The sequence below is a fragment of the Varroa jacobsoni genome, unplaced genomic scaffold (genome assembly GCF_002532875.2).
Source record: "Varroa jacobsoni isolate VJ856 unplaced genomic scaffold, vjacob_1.0 scaffold_891, whole genome shotgun sequence".
In the NCBI taxonomy this organism is placed as follows: domain Eukaryota; kingdom Metazoa; phylum Arthropoda; class Arachnida; order Mesostigmata; family Varroidae; genus Varroa; species Varroa jacobsoni.
The window spans coordinates 83,827-108,127 of NW_019213793.1; the positions used below are offsets into that span (position 1 = coordinate 83,827).

A 24,301-nucleotide genomic window follows, 5' to 3' on the forward strand; every position below is an offset into this window, starting at 1 on the left:
AGTGTCAACACGGACCCCGTCACAGATTATGGAGTAATGACTTTGTGCAGTACTTCGATTCGTGGTGATCAGTCACGTTAGGAACAGCCCAATTTCGTTGGGCTTCTACAAAAATGTCGTCCATATTGTTTTTGCGTCAATTCGTATGGCAACAAGGCATCAGGCTTCTCTTTGTAGTCAGTTTTGTTTGAATGCTTTGACACTGACATGCCGGTCTTGCTCAATGCTCACAACCCCTTTCGTAATTGGTTAGCTAGCGCAAAAAGCACTATTCACATTGAAACTTTCAGGACAAATGTATCATCTTTGAGCCGTTCCTTCTTTTTGGCATAAAAAGCACACTTTTCCTCCGGACTTCAGCAGCGCCGGGTGCCTTTTTGACCGTAATAAAATGCTATTTTTGCAGAAATTTAATTTATCTTTAAGGCACTCCATTTTCAACTCTGAATATAAAAGACATTTTAGCAGTTGTAACGTATTACTACGACTGGCACAGATTTCATCTTGGAAACGGCACCAACGCTGATACGACTCATGATTACTCATAAAACGATCTGTGACTTGAATGCCATCTAGCTAGGAAAAGCGTGAATGCGATTAGAAAAACTCTTCTGTAGCATTAGCTAATTTTACCGAATACCTAAAAATAGAACACAAAATACAAGGTTCCATTTTTCGAATACCCACCGCTCGTTTCCGTAGATCGTCTGTTGGGTACGTTTTGTGCCACTATCAGCTCATTATGCATTGACTATGCCGTTCCTCAGCTACCTCGCTAGGCATTCATCGTCTTCATTTCGACCATCGCATCCAACACGAATAATCTATGATGCTATATTTTTGTTATAACTTATGTAAAATAGTAAACAGTTTCAGGAAGAAAGTCGTATTGACATGCAGTCGTCAAAATTCATGAACATCACATATGAACGTTTGAAGCACGAGCCCATAATGTATAACATTTTTGTTATTATTACCTTTATACACACATAGAATAGCTACTGTCAACCCACTGAATTGTACTAACCATGAATTTCCATATCAGCAAAGTCCTCATCTCGTCGTCGTACAATACCATAGTGCCCCTTTAGATGTTGAGGTGGATCTCAGAGGAAGTTTCCTTTTTGAACTTGTGCTACCAGTTGTACTACTAGCGCCGATCGTGACCTATCGCTCGTTTGATTAAATGCCTATCGACGATACGGTAAGCTCGAAACATTTCGTTTACCCATTCACAACTAAAGTCATGTCGCTCTGTCCGAGAAGTGGTCTTGCCCTGATATACCTCAGCTGGCGTTTACCTTTACCTGACGCAACGATTCCTACGACTATCTAGTGCTGGGTCGCTAGAGCCTGCGCCGCTCTAGTGGCCCACTGTTGCTGTCGGTAGAGGGTGGAACCGTCCCAGATGGAAAATGTTAAGTCGCACCACTTCAACTGTCGCTTTTCCGATATCATTAACCGTCCTGCCATATATACTGTTAAAACAGCAGCCAGGACTCGGTAGCAGCTCTCGCGCAGCATGCTAGGATGACTTCCTGAATACAGAACAAAGCCGGACATTCAGCCGTAACCGATAAACAGCGGCGATTCGCCTTTGCTTGATTGCCAGCTAGCGCCGGTACTAGCAACGATACCGTCCAAGTTGCACAAAGTAGCAAAATGTTACCTTCGTGGGATAGCAGTTTTTCGGTTGAAGCGACAGAGTTCCCGACCAGCATGTCGCCGCAAAAACCACCCAGATTTTTTTTGACTAGATAGGGTACCCTGCCTGAGACGATACTTACAACACTGCCGATCTGAGACGAACAATTTGCTTCACACGCCTTTTGAACAGTTGGATCTCTATCCGAGATGAACCTCCAACGCCACCTTAGATGGGTCTAAGCAAGAGGACGGCACTCGTTAGTCCGTGCGAACGAGTCTACGATGACCGCGATCCCTTGATTGATTGACTGATAGCAGAAAATTGTTTGTAATAATTATCAGTGGCTCATAATAGTACAAGTCATACACACGGAAACGTAAATGTACTACAGTGTTACAACGCAAATTCGGACGAAAATAGGTTCAATTTCGGTTTTGATATAAGCACGCTATGTTGCTATTACATTACAAGAGCGGCACTCGTTATCGTCACTACGCTCCGCTGTTAATGAGATGAATTCTTCGTCAGCACATCACCACCGTAGATCGACAGGGTGCCGCCCCTCAGTAGGCGCTGTTATTTTATTGCCCTTCCCAGATTCTACTACGGGGCATTATGCTATACTGTCGATTTGTATCACAGTGGCATAAGAAACAATATGCTTGCTTGCCTAGAAATAGGCTAAAAAGCCTGTCATGACGGTCACCGCTGTCTCGTTCTCGACTTGTCACATGTGTTCCTTCGAACACCTGCCTTTCGCTCCTTCTCTTTTGCCTGCGCTTCTCACGCACTGGCAGCAGAAGCAATGGCAACAACATTGCCATCAAAAATATCAGCAGATGAGGTAGCCGAAACAAGGAGCGCGCGCCATGGCAAGTGCTTACTTGCGATAAGAGAATCTACTTTTGCTGCTGTGCCAGCTGCTGCAACAGTCGCAACGTTGTATGTATCGACGCAGCCAAGTAGTAACAAAAGCCAGGGCGGAGGGGGCAAACATGAGGAATGGGGAGAAGAGAGGTTGTGTTGACGCAGTAGGGGGCGGCAACAGAAGTAATAGCAGTAACGAAGCCCCTGCCGCCATAGCAGTAACAACAAAAACGGCAGCCATCAATGGGAACGAACAAAGCGATAACGTACACTTGCCGAGAGAAAAGGGCTTGTTCGTGCAGCGGGCCAACTGTTGGGTGCCGTCCGTGCTTTGGTCCCTATCACGGTGGGAGGTGAATCAATAGAAAAGCACAGATACGGCGTCCGCAGAACTGCAAGGACACCTAGCTATCGATTGGACCGACTGAGAAAAGGGTACCTCCGGAGGAAAACCCAGACGAGCAAGCGTCATTCGGACTTTCTTTTTCACTGGTTGTTCTCTTCTTAGCAGAAGACGGACGTGTGGGGTGACCTGGTAGACCAAACGGCGAAAAATTGGTATAAATGGACCGCTCTTTACTTTGAAACACATATATATATATATATATATATATATATATATATATGCACAGCGCCAAAAATCGTGCTGAGGCTAGCGCTATGTCGTTCAGATCTGTTTCTGCACCTGTCTGTTATAACTTCTCGGGCTACGAGCGAAGCGATGCGGTAGGTATGGTGCGTGTTGATTGCTGCCGTGTTGCAGACCGGAAACGAGAGCCTCTAGTCAATGTTCGGATGGTTCGTGGTGATAGTCGACCAACGTCGGTGTCTTTATCTCCTTATTTGCTATGATCCCGTAAGAAGCCCATGGGAAGGAAGTGAGCGTAAGTGAGCGTAGCGAAAAAACTAGGGAACGGATAACGCGCAATGCTGCTAAGGATAACAGAGGCGTTTGAACTGTAATAACCCCGTTGTAGTAGCGCTACAACTAGCGGATACCTCTCTAATTTGCCAGGAGCCGCCTATGGCCAACTGGGCTGGCTGGCTACCTTGCAGCTCAGCACTAGCGATACCTTGCCGCATCGTTTTCGCGGTTTCCCCGGTTATCCTCTTTCATTCCTCTACGTCTTGATCTCTCATCTTCGGTCTACATGTTCTCTCTACGGCGCGGTCCAATGGCACCCCCGGGCAATGGCCATCCACTACTACGCTAGCGTTACTGCTATAGCTGTAACTGTTGATAGTGGGAAGATGGTTACTCGACTGGCCATGATCACGACGCAGAAACAGCAGCTCTGACGGTGAAAAGGCACCAAATCGTTTCGAATAACCCCCGCCAGTCGGATTCAAGCAGCAGTCATCTCTCTCAGTACAGAACAGCAAACCGCTATGGCTGTATAGCATGCTGGCCGCAACGTAGGCGGGCCGTGGGTCGCTGAGTGAACGTTCCATGAAAACATTGTAAATACACTGAGATACGCAGATGCCAACGGACCTAACAGGTCAGAACATATCTCTAAGCGACTGCTACAAACCAGCATGGAACACTTTCCTTCACTCCGCCTTTGCTGGAAAGAGACATATTTATTTGCACATGGTGGACCACTGTTTGTCTTGTACTCTTGTTGTTGCTGTCCTGTCCCTCTTTTTCTCTGTTGCCTGTTAGTTACTGGCAAGACGCAGATCAACAGATCTTGCAAAGATTTTAGCCAGGCGTCCGCGTTTACTACTGTAAATAGTAAGATAGTAAAGGATGGAGTGCCACGAGTAAATTGGTGGACTGAGCCTCAGAAAGTCCCAAATAGATCTGTGATGACGGTAGCATCAGTACAGAATGGTGAATAGTGGCTTCGTTGGTCACAATGCAAGACCTACAACAATAATGGTGGTACATATAACGCAAAACATCCATGATCGGTAGCCATGTGGGGAACTGGCGAAAGCGACCGGCTAAAGCCGAAACAGTTGTCTACCCGAAAACGCCAAGCACTACAAACTACCCAAAAGAATAATGAGAGGATTACCCCTTCTATTTTCTACTGCTAAGTTAGTCGGGGCAGGCTGAGTTTTAAGTTAGCAGCGGTATGTACAGGGAGGAAGCTCTCCTTAGAGGCCATATCTTGCCGTCGCTGTCCAGTCGACAGGGCAAACGAGAGCTTCAGAGAACACTGTATAGAAAAGGGTCGTGCCCGCTATGCGCCAGCTAGAAAGCCATCGAGAGTCGATCGAACTGAGGAAGTGGACCCTCGCCTTTCGTTTGTCTTTTCTCTCTCTCACTTATACAAGCAGATGGCCTGACACAGCAACACACGTAGCGTATGGGACCCAGCAGCAATAACAGCCTTCTATCTCTGTGAGCGTCGTAGTTGAGCAGCCGACGCCGGTTTTCGGTGTCGCTACTGCCGCTGCCTGAATCGGCCTGCATTCATTTGTGATGGGCACCTGCACGCGCGTCACGATGACAACGAAAACTACGCGATGGAGCTCGTTGGGACTTTCTTGACGGAATACGTATTGTATCATCGTTAGGGTCAGAGGAAGGCGCATATGCCAGCGGCTATTTCTGCCGTTGTTACAGGCTAGCGTTGGTGTTGTTGCTTTTGTTACTACCGTTATGATCACCACCAGCTCCGCCCATCATCACCTGCAGATGCCCCTACAGTTACGCGTGCGCGTCTCAAATTTGTATAGAATAGCTGTGCGCTACAGGAGGGACGAGGCAAATGTTTGCGAATGAAACGACGAGATGGGCGAGAATAGCCCTTCGAGCAACACCGAAGCCTGCGAAGCGAATGCCCCAGGGGGACAAAATCAGATGGCGAATGTATTGTCGGCATATAGTGCTTGTCGGTCGGTCGACCATATTCAAAGAGAGCACTGCTTAAATCTGATTCTTTCTTTGTATGTTGATTTCCTGGCCATCTGGTTTATCAAAACGAACATTTACTGGGTTCATTTGGGTAAGACGGGCAAAGTCTAGTTTGATTATATCTATGTACCGTTGCCTTGCTTCTTTTGCTTGCCATGTACTATTGTACTGGGTTTCCTATCGAATCCGGAATCAATAATGCTTAAATAGCAACCTGAGTAGCGAGTCAAATGAAAATGATGAATCCCGATGGATAAACAAGTTAAACCCACACGCCGTCACTCGGGTTGGCGTGATTTTGTGGCGAGTTAAAGTCTGATCGCAAATGTTCCGGACACGCGGACAATTGCAATGGGTATTACGCCGCTTCTAAGTAACGTCTATCTCTCACGGTGTTCAATTTAAAACTTATAATTACGTACACTATGTGAGAGGAAGTAGTTTAATATCATTATAGCCTTGGTTTCGTACTACTAACCTCGATACATGAAGTGTTTGGCTACTAGGTTTATTTATTATACTAGGTTTACTAAGTTTATAGATTAAATTTAACTATATAATAAAACTACTTTCTTCATTGAAGTGAACCATTTTGGTTGTCGTAGTGTTTGTAATCTGGTGATCTACCTGTCCCAGCTTTATACATTTAACATGATGCGACTCACTGCTGCAACGATACCGCAAAGCGACCTATTCAATATAAGGCTTTTGTCGGCTAAAAATCATATTTAACCTCCTATTGCCCATCGGTCTATGTAGTCGGTTCTAGTTGGGCTTCTGACAATAAAAGGACAAGAATATTGATGCTATCTCGAAAATAAAAACGGTCCTTAATAGTGTTAAACAAGCGCCATCGTTAAGTAGATCGATATCCGATCGAACGTAGTAGGATCAAAAGATCGCAGCTCAGTAACTTCATTGTGCCAGAGTAAGTCGTTTGCTTCTTCACGTCCGTTGTGTTCCTAACTCTAGTCAGGTCTCATTCGCACCACCCAACGCCCTATATAACAGTCTTGTCCGTCGGCCTCTTACGAACACCACAAGTTGACTTATCCGTTCCTCCCCCGAGTCCCACGTGCTCTTCCCAGTCTCAACATTAGTTTGGTTGTTCCAAGCAACCGTCCACCGCTGGCTTTTGCTGTCGCCGGTGATAGTTATGCCAGTATCGTACTGTACTAGAGCTCTAACATCGAGTGGCTATACCATCGTATAGGCCAAGCTAAGCAAACAGCCCGTTGCAACTAGCACAACGTAACGCTGCTTGATGAGCTGCTAGCTGCTTTCAATTGCGGTGGGGCTGATACCGATGTTGGTCGATCGAGCTTACACCATTACGACCCGTGCTTCTACGCCTCCATGCTGCGGCTGCTTAATCGACAGCGTCGTCGCAAGCAAGGAGATAAGAGAGCACCAGGAGGACAGACAGTTGCTTCTGCTGACGGCGGTGGAGTTTGGCTGCGTGCGTTAGGAAAACTGGCAGGCTGGTAAAAGGCCTTTCGCGTTGTCTGCTGGCTTAATTCCGGAAACGGAAATGTTGTCATTTGGGAGAGGGCTAGCTAGCAAAGTGCATACTGCACTGCACTGCACCGGCTGGGCCAATAGCAGTTGTCGTGGTGGGCTTCGGCTGATGGTTGCCAGCGCGAAAGAAGCGGTAGCAGTCAGAAGAGGAGCCCAAATGCGTGGAGATCCAAAAAGCCAGTTCTAGCAGCCGATGCAGAAAGCTTCGTTGTCGACAACGCCAGAGATAGAAGCTGCTCCCAGTGGCGGCAACTGCTGCTGGGTTTCTCCCAACGACCACAGCAGAGGTTTCCTATTTAGGCAGACATATATGAACACACAGAGAAGGAACGACGCACGGCAGTTCTTCCCTCCGGAAGGGCAAGGGCAAGCCTGCGTACATCAGCTACCACGGACTACCACTTCATCTTCTCCAACCCGTCTCTTGGGGTTTGTTGGCCGCTTCTGCTATTACATCCCGTCGTTGCCGCTGTCGCAGTCGCCCATATCACTGTGAGCGACTGCCACTGGCTAGCATCCTCTCTGCAACGCGTCGCTCGATCGCCTCTCAAGCTTATGCGTATTTGTATATAGAAGGGATTCGGAAGTATCTGTGGCTGCTTGAGAAGGGGTGGCAAAAGGAGGTTGATGCAAACGGCAGAGGAGAAAGAAGCGTCTGCTTTACTGGCAACCCTTGTCGTCTTCGGTGTGCAAGGTCGGAGAGTAGCCACAGTGGAGAGCGGTGATGGCGGCCGTCACTTGGGCAGAGTCGGAGGCAAGGAACGCAGTCGCAAAGCCAGCGAGAGCTCGAGCAGGAAATAAGGGGGATAAGTTATTCGACACGAAGCCTGTCGAGTCATTGGGGTAGCCGTGCCGCGCTGATGGAATCGCCCGATGGGACGCCTGCCGGGTGTTGGCTATCAACTCGACAGTACGAGTTGCGTCTGCCGCTACTCCACTAACTTAAAGTCCCGGCTGTGGCAGCTTCAGTTCCGTCGATGGCGGTGGAGCTGCTCCTGTGAGTTTTAGTAGAAACGTGGGCCTGTTCTGGCGTCAGCAGACCAACGAAGGAATGCTGTTGGGAGGCTTCCACCTATAATCGGCAGTTGGCCGACCCAGTTAGCAATGCAAGCAAGTAAACGAACGATCGGACGAGCTAGCAAGCTTCCGATGGAGCCGACGGTTTAAATAAACCCTATCTTCACTCCCTTCTGTTTCATGGTACGTTATGTTTTCAACATAAGGTATACAGCGCGATGCCCCTTACTGTTTGCCTGCTAAATGAAACGCCAATTAACATCGATATTTAAAAGGTAATGAGGACAATAACAGAGCATATGTACACATGCAGAGACACACGCACCCGCGAATACGCTGAGGTCACACAGTAACTGGAAACAGCTGTACCAGCAGTAACGGCAACCTGTTTAATGACACAACGTGCCGGCCCGTGCCTACAAGATCCATCACGTTTACCGCAGCTGCTGCAGTTTCCGCTGTGTTCTCCACTTGCCTAACGTTTGTTAAGAATAACACCAGCGGATAGCGATTAATACCAGTGCAGGGCAATACGGGACACGAATGTAGTTAATAGAGAAATGAAAAATTTTCGTTTTCCTCGGTCTAGGATTATCTTTATCCCTATTTCACGAACAATTTCTATTATCGAAAGGATTAGGAGGAAGTTTATACGTGTGACTTGTAATTCCATTACGAAGAATCGACGAGCCACGAAGCTACCATGTATATGCTACTGTGTCATATATATTGATAACGTTAACTTTCGTGCCTTTACATTTTTCATCGTGCAGAAATACTATTACTATTAACTACCCAACACAAATACAGATAAGTACATATATATATGTCATGCATCCTCTATATTACTCATCCACGAACCTGAGACGCTTTGTTTCGGGAAGCAAACGTAATTATATATATATATATACATAACAATTATACCTTTTAATGCCCAGTCTGTGATTCTCCACATGTATGACCATAACGTAATACCCTTCTACAATGAGGAGGTGATATCAGCGGCCGATACATGCATAGTTCCTTTTGTCCTTGATCTTCAGTTTATCTAAAGTACTACTAAATATTGGGTTTATTACTATAATGTAATAATCACGTAATAATATCGCAAGTGATTCCGTAAAAAAAATGACGCGGTTTTTTTATATGAACTTCTCCGATTTATAATTTTTTTTTTTTATTTCTTTGCTTTTCTTCTGTCCTCGGAGCTTTCTCTCCCAAAACCCTCCATAGGCCATCACCTTGGCATGCTGTTCCGTTCATGTTTGAGGAACCACGCGAACTCAATTCGTTTATTCTCTACACGCACTCATTGTTCTCTACCGGCCAGCTCTTTCTCTAACGATTACTTTCTAGTCTACATCAGAACAGTCAAGAATTGGCTGAGAGCGTAAAGGAAGACGCTGCACGCCAAACCGTCTCACCTGCTTTTATCGGCTGCTCGCTGCAATACGAATAGAGTTGCTTTTGTCGACAGATTGGTAGGAGCATGTCAATGGGGGCAGAAGTGGTAGGCATCTTAGTAGTAGTAAAATACAAAAAAAAGCAAATAAGCTGATGTAGGTGGCAGGACCTGACATCATGCTTTGTTCGTTCGCTTCGATTCACTCGCGTTTCGCTTACTGAATTGTCTGGCTGGCTCGCCGTAGAACGACGTCCATCGCCGTTATCATAGTTATCCTAACCAAGATCTTGCTTCCACCAGAGTTGCTCCTAGCTTCTTCATTCCAATTTCTCATTTCTGGTTCGTCTTGAGCCTGCGCTGTCCCGTACCGTACCTGACTCTGTTCCGTCTTGCACAAAGAACTATACCGCCAATATTGTGCACGTGTCTGATTGGCGCACGCAAAGGATATAGATTCTGCTGGCTGGCTTTTCTGCCACTCGCCTAGTCAGGACACCTACAGAACGGCAACTAGGACATACGAAGAGACTGTGTCTCGGTTGCTCTATCGACAGTCGTGCCGTGCCACCGTTGCTCAGACGTGGTCTAGTCTGGGCCACTGACTGGTTGACTAACATCCACCAATCGAAGTGTAGATTGGGACAGGCGCTCGAAGGAAAACAACGCTGGATGGGCGCATTACGGTCTGCGGAAGAGGGGAGGGGTAGGCTGGTGGGCGAGAGTTCTATTCTAATGCCCAGATCTCCGCGATTTGATGCCCGCTTTTCCCCAAGGCATCGAGGGTGGCTCAAGGCAGGCTACTCGTTGAGTCTTCTACCTAGAAAAAGGTTAAAGGGCTAGTAAGCTAATAAGGCTGATGGTAGGAGTAGTTGCCAGCAAGTTAGTCCACCAGCCATGATTCAGGCAGGGCTGGCGCCTTTGCTTGCTTTTTGCTTTGCTTGTTGGCCTGCGTGACTGGCTTCCCGTCGCCGCCTTTATTCTGCTCGCTGCATTCCTCTGCCATTTTTGGCCTACAGAAAATGACCTGTCGACGCCTCTTAGCATCTTGCCTTTGCGGCAGCACTACCAACGGAGTTGCCTGCTAAGTTAGCACTGCTGAATTGTGTAGCAGCCGCAGCGACGGTAGCAGCGATGCCAATGTCGGCAGGCGTCACAGGCCATGCAGACAAAACACTTGGGAAGTGGTCGATTGAGTAGCCGAAGAGGCGGAAACTTACATAGGTGAGAATGGCTTGCTGAAAAACCGAAATATGTTTTTTTTTCTTTGGCCGCTAACCAACGCCCCATTACAGCGGCTCTATAAGGTTTCCGGTAGGCCTTCCCGACACGTCGAGTGAGCTAACAGGTTAATGCAGAACAAACAGAAGGATGAAAAGATGTCGACGTGGTCAGCACAACAGCGGGGAATGGACAGGATGACGAAAAAGAGGGTTTGAGGGAGGCAAAATGAAACGTGGAACGCGTAGCTGGCCTAAACAGCGCTAGGCTTACGCGTCCTAGAAGCTGAGCTGTCCGATCAAACAACTATGGTGCGGTAACTATTATGGGGTGACGGCGATAACAGCAAGGGCGGGCAACTTAAACTGAGCCCGGTCCCACCCTCCTTCGGCTCAGGAAGGCTACACAGGAACAAGAAAAGGCTAAGAAGGAACAATGACCAGGCCGGACGTGTCGGACGACAGAAAAGACAAACGTTTCTTTTTCAAGAAAAACCAGTGGACTAGAAAACGCAGACGGAAACGAAAACACGGAAGGCAGACCAAACGGGAATGTAGAGAACAAAATACAAGAATGTGCGAAATAGAAAGATTAAGTGCGTGACTCACTGAATGACGCTGTGCGCTGAATCGAGGGCGGAGGTATAATGGCGCAGATCTTTTTGAGGTCTTGCATAGATTGTGAAACCGTTGGTGACAAAGGCAAGAACAAATGATTCTTGTGAAGTGAAACAACACGGCTCTTTGCTGTTTCCGCTACTGCTACCTTGAGTCTTCAGTTGCCTTGACTGCTGAAGCAGCTCGTAATAAAAAAAAGATCCTCTATTCTGAGCAGTGGAGTGGCCAGGATCTGAAAGAACGCTTTGCTTTTACCATCAGGTTCGTGTTTCTGGTTCGATCGTTCGCTACCAGCCAACCACCCACCCACCGCTAAGTCTTGTCCTTTCACGTCGTCCAGGTAAAAACAAGGCCTGACGCTCAACGCTGGTGACACTCAGCACCCATATTCGATTTCAAACGGCAGGCCGACTGACTGCTGCGTAGGTCGCTGCTTCAACAGCTAGATAGCTTGCCGTGTGTTAGCATAAACGCACGAGAAGAAGGCTATGAAAATGGAAAGAAGGCAAAAGACAAGCCCGCGGCTAAGAAAATGAACAACAAAAACACGAGAGAAGTACCTAACAAAAAAGGACGGTGCCAATCGGAGACGGTTGGTCGCGAAGACGATTGTAGAGAGCCTTGTACGACGAAAGTACGGAAAGTTGCCAATGCCAGGACCAACATCGAGTGCTGGCAGGACTGGTAAATGTGAGTAGTGGAAAAAAAAATGCAGTTGGGCGTTCGGTTGGTTCGCTAAAGCAGGTTAGAAGGTACATGGTACGTTGCCATATGAAGTCTTTGACGCTGACAGTAACGGCAATAATAGCAGAGGAAAAGACGCGGGCGCAGATGGGGCGGCATACAAAGCATCTTCAGTTTTAGAGGCACAAGGCAACACACGATATGGTCAGATCCCTTCTACGGACCTCAGGCCATTCGCTGTTCCTTCGCATATTTCGTCCGCTAAATGCTTAGCGCCACGGCCCGTTATGATTCATCGCAACAGCTAACTGTACCTATTACTATGGAGATGAGAGGTTTTTCGGAAGGAAGTTTGAGAACAACTGGCGCACATCGAGTAGCGATGAGTACAACGATTTGAGGGGCGCGGCACGAGCAAACAAGATGACGATGATGTCTCTGGTGCTCTGGAAGCGGCAGCAACGACAGGGGTGGCAAATACAGCTGTGTGTAAACCTGAGCGTATGTAGAACGAGGCATGCACGGGTGGGTTCTATGCCTCTTAAAAAAATTGGCCCAAATTGGCGTAATACGCGTCCGCGAAAAAAAAAAACTACAATAGCAGGAGTGGTTGCAGCAAAGACAACCGCGCCGGATACTACATTAAAATAGATCACTTAATTTTTCATTGCTTTCAGTTGTATGGTTGTCCGAATTCTCTTGATGCCCCCAAAGGTGTAGCAAAATACCTCGGGTAGATTGCCCATACACAAAAATTAACTGAAAAAGAAAACAGATGTGTGCCCTTCACACAAAATGGTCTCAATCCATTTTACTACATGCTGCTACAACAAAAAAGTAGAACGGTGAAGTTTGCCCAAGTCAGCCTGAAGATGCATATAAGGCCCACTGGTAGGTCCAAAACAAAAAAAAAATTGAAAAACCGACTGACTATATTATTTGTTCATTATGTAACAACTTAACCAAGGAGTACTCGGGCTTTTTTTTGCAGAAACTTCTTTGCAAATAATTTTTTTACACGCTCATTCGCTTGATCGGGCTTTACTAAGTCAGTAGTAAACAACTGCTCCGAACCGCTCTGTCATTTTTATGAAACAAATGTGAATGGGATAAATACTTGCGGTAGAATTTAGAAGATGTCCAAGCGATGGCATCAAAATTAGCCATTGAATAACGCCTATACACAAATGGAGAAATAAGACACGCTAAGTTAAAGTTCTGTATGTATATTTTGGTTACTGACCTTATAATGGACTATTAATGGTCCTTTATTACGGCTTAGCAGTTTGTGGTAGATCACTACGTTGAATGTGATTACCCAGTACTATCTATTATCCAGCTTGCAATAGTAGTAATATGTTCATAAGTCAAACTCAAGCAAGTTTTAAGAAATGAAAGCATTCTTTGATTTTCTTACCGAATACGCCCATCTCTGCTAATAAACGTATATAGTTAACAGAGATATTACGTGGGCAGTTTGTTATAGAGAAGAACACGCTATGCAACACCAATATGGCCAACATATAGTTGTAGTATGTAAATATATATACAAACCGACACGCAGTGTAAAAATGCTAGCGTCTTAACACGACTTATGCGTACCTCACATTTTCTCATTTAGCGCACCTTTACCTAGGAATTTTATGGTGATAAATACTAGCTGGGCGCATCTTTACATTCAACTACGCCGCGTTACTAGAGTGTGCTTGCTAACGCACGGCCGTATATTCTTCATGATTAGCTGCAACACTACTCTGCCGGTAATCGTAAAAAGCGCATAGCAGACGAAATGAGCCCTCTAAAATAGCCGGTGTTGCCCGTTCGACCTTTGTCAGTTTCCTCGCGTCGAGTTCGAATTTCCCGGGGGGCGGATCACCCTGCTTAAAAAAAAAAGCTCCTGCCGCCGATCTATGAGTTGGCGCTGCGCACGCTGGTGCAATTTTGCGGTTCCTTTTTTTCGTACGACCCTAAATTTAGGGATCTTTTAAGCTGTATGGCCGGATAGCCACAAGTCAGCCCAGTTGACGTTCTGCCCAAGCCCTGGTCTATCAATGTGTCAAGTGAAAAGGCCAGTCGAGACAGCGAGTCCTTATAGAGGCTGCAGCTTTCGTCTACCAAAGTGCCTACTTTATGCCGGACCATTTGACCGCACCATTGCATCAGGCGGCCAGGTAGCCGAATGAGTCCGATAAAGTTTCATCTACGATCTCGCGCCATATCTGCGTGTTATCTGTCATCATTGCGCCGAAGACCGATCCCAACAAAGCGGAACTTCTTTGAACCACAGTATCCTTACCTTCCTAACCAGTTCAAGATGAATGAAGCAGGCACAATAATCGACTATTACCAAAGCATAAAAACCTTCCTGGCTGGGATTTTCAATCTGATGATGGTCGTTTCTCGGTAGACAGATCCTACCAACTTGCCACCACTTCCCGAATTAAACATCAAAGCCCACTGTCGATCAAGGAGCACTTCCTTCTTTGGGTTTTCCGGAAGGCGAGATGCCTCCTCAACACCAGAGTGATAGCAAAAAGTTAGGGCTTTCTCCGCGTGGAGCAACGAGACCGTAGCAAAGTTCTTCTTCCGCCGGTCCTTTACGCTGGGCTACCATTAACCATGTGCTTTGGAATTCGAGCTCGACATTTCAAGCTTGAGATCATTGTACGCAGTGGAGGGTCTTTTCTCTGCAAGCCTCTAGATCAATACAGATCCACATCATTCACAGGCAGCCGTCAGGAAGCGTTCCTATAGGCATCGGCAGTACTCGTCCAACGGACTGTCTTAAATTCGTATTCCTAAAGGGTCTAGGCATAACAAGCCAACTCAATACTTTACCGGTACTCCAATGTAACGCAGTTGCCAGGAGTTTCACCTTGAAGGAGTGATATTTACTTCCGGCGTCAGTCAGGTGGTAGGTAGGGTAGGCGAAGATCCGCTTGTTCTCGCCTTCGGTCTTGACCAGCACCGCCGCTATTAACCTTGGCTCCAGCTCATAGAACGCGCTTCTTCGTTGTCCTAGACTTTAGCAGTGGTCAACTTGACATCAGGAAACCGAATTAAGTCCCCAGTTACTTAACTGATCTTATAGCCGTAATATGCGACCTCCTAGAAACCAAAAGCGCATTTCCTGCCTTTAAGCCGTAAGTTGGCCTAGGTAATTGTCCCAGGATCTTCTACAACCGGGATATTAGGGCAGCGAAGTTCATCGAATAGATTCTGATATCGTTAAAACAGGCAAAAATCAACTGGTATTTCATGGACCCAGCGGCCTTTGGAAGGTTGCGGATGCATTTTTGACCAGAATGGCTTTTGCACGAATTAATTAAGGACATCCCTGCAGAAAGTTGTTGCTGAAATGTATACTAATATGCAAACATCCGCTGATCATGTTTAGTGTGTAGAAGCAGCAGGAATACGCGAGAATGCGGAGAGTGTTGTTTATGTCCGGCAGCGGATGCACTTCCCGCTTTATAACAGCGTTTACTCTGTTAACGTGCAGTCTAACCGTTCCGTCCATTCTTTTCCTCGCAAGTACCAACGGACTGACCGATCATTTGAAGTCTTCGTTGCATCGCATGTCTTAGATCTCTCTATATAGAAGCTATCTTTCAGTTCTTGCAAGATGTGTTGCCTTCACGTAGATTGACGGTGAATCAGCGCCGCCTATGATTCATCGTCGTATCGTGTGTTAGACTCATTACGCTTCTTTTTTCACATTATATTTGTTTCTCACAAATTGTCGTCGGCGAATTTCAATTGAACAGAACGTTGCTTAGTTGAAGGGAAATATCTTTTGAACCATTGTTATTATACGAATTGTTTATAGTTGTTTGAAGTCAGCCAACGACGACGAAATGGACAATACTACGAGGACCGCCACAGACAGAAAGGGTATAAATACCCCGGAAAGTGAGCGACTGAGGTAAATGGAAGCATATACCTAATGTTATATTAGAACTAAACGGTCTCACCTGACAAGTTCGTTACCGAAGTAAGCAGCTGGCTGGCCTCTAAAGCAGCCAGTACTCTACATTGTTCGAGCCGTTATTGTTCCTTTCACGTAACAGGGATTAGGAGTGGCCGACTGCTCCGTCGTAGTGCGTCGACCTCACGGAGGTTTCAGCCTTACGGGATTCAACCCCGGTCCATAGCTCGTCAGAGCGATGGCGGCTGCTACGGAGTCGTTTAGTATCACAGCCAACGGCCACGGTTGAACATCGAAGGATTGAAGGTTACGTTGCCCCGCGTCATCTTTCTGTCTAGTGCGCACGTCAGTGCAGACCATAGCTGCGCGCAATGAATAGCGAAATAGGGCACGTCAAGACACGATGGAGCTAAATGAGCACCTTTAAAGGTCTAGGGTCTGACAAACGTTAAACCCTTGCGTTGATAATGCTTGTTCCCCAGTCCTCCTGAAGCTGTAATTCACTTCGAGGCGCACTTCGTTTCAGCCTAGTTTGAGGTAGTATCAGCTCATAACTATATATAGTGAATTACGTAAGCGCACAGTCATATGATAATCATACGTACACCCACCAATTAACTGCCTTTACACAGCAGGACGTCGAGGAGACACGAATGCGAGGTGGCATAGCGTCGAGCATTTTTCAGCAAAGGTTAGGACAGTACCATGAACACATCGAAACAAGTCCACTTCTCGATGGTTTCGCCTATTTCACTGTATCTTAAGTTTTGCGTCTTTTGTCCATGTCCTTCGTCTTCGTTTTGCTTCCACATAGAAAAATAGTAGCGAGTATCAATGGAGCAATGTTGCTTCTTGCTTAGCTCTGCTCTGCGCACACTCACTGCCACACTGGACATTGCTAACACGCGTCGTGACGGTTGGTCTCGCTCTTCTGCACACACTGATAGCCTCGGTCCCGTCGTTTCATTGTTAGGCCATCGGCTTTCAGGTTAGGCAGCACACGATCTGGGTGGATAGACTGACGTTAGTCTTGACTTCCTTGATGCTTCTTACTCCTCCGAGCGGCGACCTTGCCGACCTCTGAATGCTGCTGTTCCGTTGCTTTGATCTAAAACTTCCTCTCATACACAGAGCGTACAGTCGTTGCGACTGTCCGACAACTGGTGTAACCGTGGTCACCCAACTGGTCTACTGAGTAGGCGGCAGCATCCGAGGGAACACCTTAGATTTTGCCCCGCTATAATCTCTTGGTGAGAACTGCCGTCGGTGGCATTGGATTGGACTGCGTTGACGTCGCCGTTTGTCTGTGTGTCGGAGGCGACACACGGCCAGCCACATTTCAGGCTGAGCAGCAGCAGTTGAGAGGAGAGCAAGCTAAAGGCCGGAAAGGACCAGAAAGGCTGCTGTACGAGACAGGCTGCTAGACGCAGTGAGATCTAACGGAGCCCGGAGCGGTCCGGAGGTAGTAGGCTTGGCCGGAGTATTGAAGGAGCCGTCAGCTATATACTCAGCAGAGAGCGCTCGAGGGGCGAGAGTCCGCCCCCTCGCTCACAGACGAGGCCCTGCACGAGGGCGCCACGATCGGCCCGCCGCGACGACGTAACGAGCAGCCGCCGAGCCATCCACCCAGCACCAGCTTTACTACTAATACATTTAATAACAGAGGGAAACAACACATACACAGGCATCTCATGCGGTGCCAGTAACAGCGGCAAGGAATGGAGCAAACGCAGATCAAGACGTTGACTGCTATCTAACGTCCTGGCACGCTACCCAGAAACAAAAACTACGTATGAAGAGGGAGGAGATTGGTTTGCTGGATGGATCAAGAAGAAGGATTTCAGAACCGAAAGAACATGGAGAACACACAAAAAGAGGGGACCATAAACACAGAGTAGCTTAACCTATACCAATATGGGTAGAAGGTGCTTTAAAACTTAAGATCAATTTTTAGGGAGTGATAAAATTTAATTAACCATCCATTTTCTCCAATGGAAGCATCAGGTGCGGACACTCCTTTTCCGCTAAAAATGTGAGCAAAATTCACTCGGCGGCTATTATTCGAAGGAATATGCGATTATGAGAGATGCACTGCTGGCGAAATACCTAGGGTAGAGGAGGATCGACCCCACCCCTTTTACTGAAATAATTCTGAAATAATAAATTACTGAAACAGATCAAATAATAAATAATTTCTATTAATCGTGCTTAAGAATAAAATAGTTTAAGGACGTCCGCTATGGTTGGAAACGTAGGAGCCAAATACTATCCGAACGTTGACACGACTAGCACTATAAAAATGCTGAAATTATCGTTATATTTATATATGATGAAATTTTAAAATAAGCATAGGCTAGGGAACTAATTTACTTCTCGATAGCGCGGATAACCTGGCCGTAGTCTTGATACTTACAAAAATAGTGATTATTTCCGAAGATATCGGGTGTTTTCGAGGCTATTCTAGTTATCCAGTTCGTCAACTGGTACTTAAGCTATAAGGTGGAATAAGTTGTATTTTTTGCTGAAATTATGTAAAACCTCGTCTATAGTGATTACTTTTTGACATGACTTTTTTTTTAATTTCTATTTGTGAGGACCCTTTTCATTGTATTAGTTTTCTCCGGCCGAAAATCCAGTATTTTTGAGACTGTGCGCCCTCTTTGCCCGTAGGTATTGGGCGTTTTTCCACACCATTTAGAACACTTGATATTAGCAGATAACACAACCGAAATAATTTAATTATATCGTTAATTAAATGTTATATTATTGCCCTCGATAATAGCAGCCTGCTTCGGTACTTCATTTGAACTTCATTCCATCAGCATCTGGATAGTACCATAGAAGAAGAAGCTAACTTATTAGCCCCCGTAAACACTCCTAGGGCCCAGGGGCGTTTTTAGGTATTTGCATTTCAAAGCAATCAAGTGTTTTTTGTATTTAATTATTAGTTAATAATATTAACTAATAATTAAATACAAAAAAACACTTGATTGGTTTCAAAAAAAAAATCAAAATAATAATATTTTGATTTAAAATGGTCTTCAAAGGAACGAACATACTCTCCTCTATGTCGATGTCTTTTCTACAAATTCAGCCAGTATTTCCCACAAAATCATTATGCTATACAATACCATATTTCCGCAATCATACTGTACCCTCTAAAGTAGTTTCTGCAAGTTTTTTTTTTATTTTGTTGGTTTTTTAGCGATGGAATGAGTACTAGCGCCCCATCCATCCGTAAAAAGTGCCTACCTTAATGGGTCCCCCCTGACCTTTTAAAGGGTTGACCTCAAATATCAAACACCCTTTTTAGAGACTAAAACGCCAAGCGAAAAAGAGATAGAACACCGTATGAAGAGAACCAGCGATGGCTATGGAGGCCTTCCGGGGCTTTATCATCATAGAGCCACCGTCGTCGGGCTGATGGGAAAGAACGATGAAAATAAATCTGTTCCCCACGGAGACGCTGACGTTGGCATGGCTAGGACCAAGTTTAATCAGTCCAACTCAGGTGGATACGTTATAATGGATTTGAAACAGTAATCACGCTTCGTATGCACGGCTAGTCTAGTCAAATATGGGTAAACAGTATTTGAATACAAATGATGAGCCTTCTGATTACGAAAGGAGAAAGAATTCACTGTTGAACTAAGGCACGAGTTGTTGATGGCAATCCGTCGACCTATATCCGTTTCGTTAGGGCGTTTCGCATAGGAAACGGGTAGGCAGATGTTCAGGGGAGCTGTGGCGGTCGGACACACAGACCCAACACTCGGGAATATAAGGAAATTTACTAGTTCACAATAGAACCAAAAGGGTTAAAATAGAAACAACATTATAGATTATTGCAAATAAACACGATGTATACTTTAGTCTAATTTTGGTCAAGGTATTAATAACGATATGCTTTTAGACTGGAATTAGTTTCTAGATTCTAGGAGATTATTATACATTTCCCTGTAGCTTTCTTTTAACACGCCGCAAAGGTGACCGCGTCGTATAAACTTATTTTTAAAATAGGACCGAGTCTGCCTGAATCGTTGTCCTATAGCTAAACAATGTAATTCATGTGAAATCAGCGCCAGATCTTCCGCGATCACAGCGATTTTTAGAAAAGGTTTCATCCTTGCAGACAAACCTCGCTCTTTTATCTGGTGGCGACTCAAAGGAGGTAGAGAGACCATCCACATTTTGAATTAACCATACTTGATGGCTTTCTAGTGAATGAATTTCTCAAAAAGTTTCTCAAAAACAAATGGATTGTTCGTGCGTTTGGTACCCGCTGAACGCTAATTAAGCTAGCGGGAAAAAAATTAACATATTATATATATATATGTACAGTAACTCACCATCTTGTTCAATGCATTAGAGTTATACGTATACGAAGGTCATTAGCCGATACGTATACCCTGAAATGCCGATAGTGTTCACGTCCCTGATATCCGATAATTTTTACTTTCAAAATAAGGCATATATATATATATATATATATGTTATCGGCACCGATTTGTATAAAAGCAAGTATTGTCAAATAGTTTGATAGTGCTCAATGCTTTCCTGTTTGCATCGTGGTCTTGCAATTGTGAGGCCGCTTCTCGTTTTTACTGCCGCCGCGACTGGCGATGGAAAGCCAGAACTGTGCCATCGAATAAGAGTAAAAAAAAAACGACCAGAGGGAAGTAGAAACAGCACTTTGATTACACGTCGGAAATCTTTATCATCAACATCATTCAACATATAAATTTTACATGCGTTTAAATGCAAAGCTCAGTGCGGCAGATATTGCAAAACATTTTCTACCATGACTAGTGATTGAATATAAAGAAAATTATCGTCTACTTGATGAATAAAAATCTAAGCGCATCCTCCGATGGGGAGGCGTTGAAGCACATTGTTCCACAGGGTACAAGCCGCTGCTGCTATTTCCCTGTAGCTGTTCTAAAGGCCTATAGCTTTAACCTCAAACGCATCCGTCGTACAAAGAAAGGACAACTCGACAGAAGCACGAAGGCACATACATACCACAAATTTTCCATCTTTTCATCGAATTGTTGATCGTTGATCAAAGCAAACACAGACGCGCCGCTCAATCGAGAAATCATCGCTACGGAAGTCGATTCTTAGTATCATTATGGCATGAGGAAGCCAGCTACAGAAGCTCTGTTTTTTAAAGCAACGGGATTCAGTTTGGCAAAAGGGTAAATCGTCCTTTGGGGAATATGTCATGTCCGATTAACTTTCCAGCATCCTTCTTCCAACCTTTCATTCATATACTGTGATACTATTGGCACGTTCGTAGAGTGCATATTTGCAACTATAATAGTTCAGCAGAAGAATAGATCACAGAAGATCTTGCGCAAATATCTAAACTCATACGAAATTACCTCCTTAGCGTAGCGAGTGATGATGCGACAGTGACGGCTATTTTTTGGTAAGAGCCTTGCCAATAAATCGATCTGAAAGCATCTCGACGTTACAAGTATTACATCTGGCTGTGACAAAAACCTTAAAACGATGCCAGTATATGAAGCCGCCCCCAGACAACGATCCCCTTATAAAGGACGGTAAAAGGTAATCGGGACCCTTACGCATGCGTCCATCATCGTCATAATAGTGCGATCGATGATCAATTCTGAGATGTCTACACGATACAAAAATACCTAAGTGAATCGCAACTGGAAAGCGGCCATCAAAAATAGAGTAAAAAATTCAGAAAGGTCGTGCAATCAGCAATGGCGTCCTTAAATCCTATTCACTTCGAGATGACGGTCAGTATCGACAGTCCGCTACCTGGTAGTATGGCCTAGTGAGAGAAAAGATTCGAGGCATCGTTGAAATACTTCGTGGAACGCTGTAAAAATATTAAATGTGAGATTAGTTTTTCCCAAGAGGAACGTTAGCAACGGGACACATAGCAATAGCTATTATGGCCGGATTCAAAACACAAGCAAATTGTCCGACGTAAGGAATACATGCTAGATGAAGTCGGCTGAGCTCTTGAGCTCCTCTCACATTCTTTGAGGGACAAAGAGATTGAATCCTTCTTCGCTAACACGGTTTTTAAGCGTCTGACGGCCCGAATAGCCCAGAGACGACTATTCGTTTATAATATGACGCCTTTGTTAGACGACCGAAAAACGCTTATAGCGCAATTTCTATCCAGAGATAAAAAAAAAATGTAAAACCGCTACGAAACTTATTGAATCCATTAGGTTAAGTGGTTAGCCCTTGCTGTGTTTCAAGTTCGTCAGGCCGCAACAACTGTGGGTCAATTGTTTCCGCCTAGGGGCCACGATTAAGTCGATTTGTCATATCATTCTGAGGATATTGGGCTCACGGCCAGGAGGGTAACGTCAGTTTCCTTCCCACGTGTGAGGAACCGTAAGCATCATAGCTGCTAACTGATAGCTAGGTAAGTCCAAGTCACAAGACAGACTTGTCGTAGTGCGGTTGGGTCTAAATTTACCGCTACAATAGAATCGTTGCATTTCGAAGGCGGCACGACGAATTGCAGGCAGAATATATTCCGCTTGACGTCCTGGGTTGTTGCAATGCCCTAAAATGTAAACTTGTACACACTCCGTACTTTTTTTTTACGAATCACACCAAAAAAGTACCCTGACATTTATGACATGGTCCTAAATGCGAAAGTATTTAGAAAACGCTAATAAGTGTATACGCGCTTTCCAAATCAATGATATCATAGACCGCCATTTTATTTAGTATTTCTTAGAGAACGCGCATCTTGTGTACACTATTTCGGCCGTATAGAGCAGGCGTGATTCTCGTACCATCTCTCAGCCATAGGAAACTGTTCAGCCCCTTTGTGAATTCTGAAGCATGTAAACAGAATGATTATTTTTGCTGGTACAATGAAATATCCTATGCACCGTGTCGCTTAACCCCCCTGTGTCAAAACTAGGATTCAGTGAATAAATCAAAGTTATATACATATACTACTAGTTAAGTCTAGTACCAAGGGCTTCAGTCAGAATTCTTATATCTATCTGCACAAAATTTTTCTTTGGAGCTTTTTCCCTCGTCACAGATCCTACGTAGAAAGGCTTGCTTTGATTGTTTTTGTATTCAACTCCTAGTGTGTTATTCAACTCCTCAAAAAAAACCCTGACGCTTCAAACTGTTAAGGCAAAATTCTTGTTTCGCCTTTAGTATTAAAGATCTAAAATTTTTCAACTGTTCGCTGTTCAAGCGTCCTGCAGCCTGATACGCTTGTCCTTTCTTTGTCAGCTAGAAGAATAGATTGGATGTCGCTTACTTTACTAGGCTAGCAAGCCAATGTCACATTACGTAAAATATCGTTATTCCCTAAATGAGACGCATGCGCAGGCCGCACTGCGTCCATTATCGGCCAAATACAGCTAATGACTGCCTATACTATATACCGCCGTAATCGGCTGGAGAAATGCGCCATTTGTTAGAGCGCTGGTCAAAAACAATTCCGGCTATCGAATAGAGACTACAATGAACAACTTCAAGTAAAGCAAAAGGTGCTTGGAAAGCGCTAAGGGTCGGTCCTCTTCTCTCCTCTGTTATGCGAAAAAATTAATAATTCTACCCTTCATACATATATAAAATGTGCTACAAGGATTATATCTGTCTAGTAGATGTTTAGTTAAGAGTAAATAAATAGAAACACATTTACAAATTTTTGGCCCTCGATTTGTTCGGCTCTGTTTTCGGTACCTTCGTCATTTTTAGCCCTGTTTTGTATGATCGCTCGTCCTGTAATTCCTTCTTTTGGCCAGAAATTCCGCCTCCGCAATTACGCTCCACTGACTGTTCCATATTCCGTCTATTCTGTTCATCGTATTTGCATCTATCGCTGCTATGATATTTGCGTGTGTCACCGCAATTATGCTTTTGTATAATAACGCGTTATCATGACATCACGAACCTTTTATTAAAGTGCTGTGTTTGCAAAAATGTCTTATCTCATCTGTAGATATACGCTCAGTGGCTAATACCTCGTTGGCCTCTTCCACCAGAACCACCAGAATGACCTAGAATGTCTGAGGACAATTTTCCTTGCTTGTATTATATCCCATCTTGTTTTCTGCAGTTCATTAAAAGGTCGGTGTTCAAATTCCGTTTGGGAACACTTCTCTGCCAGAAAATTATTGCACACGTTTCATTTAGCACTATTGATTTCACACAATCCCCTGCCTTTGATGCTACCATGCGTAGTACTCGATTCAGTGTTATCCTGACCGCTAGACGCCACCTTAAAGCCTAAATTTCTTTAAATTAACCAGCGAACGGCGGCCCTGTTTTATGCACATAATGAATGGGTGTCCTGAGCAATCTGCAACAAAGGCTTAACGATTCGAGATTGATCTAGAATCGATGAACTTCTACTGCTTACCATGAGCGAAGTCGTTCCTTCTGAGCTATTATTATGCTATAGAGAGTTTTGCTAAGACCCACGCTGATCATTACGTGGCCCAAGATGTAGGTGCAATATAAGAGGCGAACAGCTTTCCCCAATTAGAAAAGTGTCAAACCATTTTTC

General features: G+C 45.0%; 1 protein-coding gene and 1 long non-coding RNA gene across 3 annotated transcripts in view; both read right to left on the reverse strand.

Annotated features, from left to right (window-relative positions):
* The window catches only part of LOC111264729 (EH domain-containing protein 2), a 96,243-nt gene that overhangs the window by 27,652 nt on the left and 44,290 nt on the right, over window positions 1-24,301 (reverse strand). Inside the window, exon 1 of one of the 2 annotated variants that reach the window (XM_022840844.2) lies at window positions 16,383-17,229. The exons of the other annotated variant lie outside the window; for it this stretch is intronic. Coding sequence (XP_022696579.1) covers window positions 16,383-16,450 — 68 coding nt within the window. The 5' untranslated portion in view covers window positions 16,451-17,229. Of the gene's footprint in view, window positions 1-16,382; window positions 17,230-24,301 lie in introns of those variants that run through there. 2 annotated transcript variants of the gene reach the window in all.
* LOC111264730 (uncharacterized) lies at window positions 1,788-16,376 on the reverse strand. Its single transcript, XR_002683034.2, has 3 exons — window positions 15,818-16,376; window positions 8,245-8,394; window positions 1,788-1,883 (listed from the first exon to the last, which is right to left on the reverse strand). It is a non-coding gene; the product is annotated as an uncharacterized LOC111264730 (long non-coding RNA).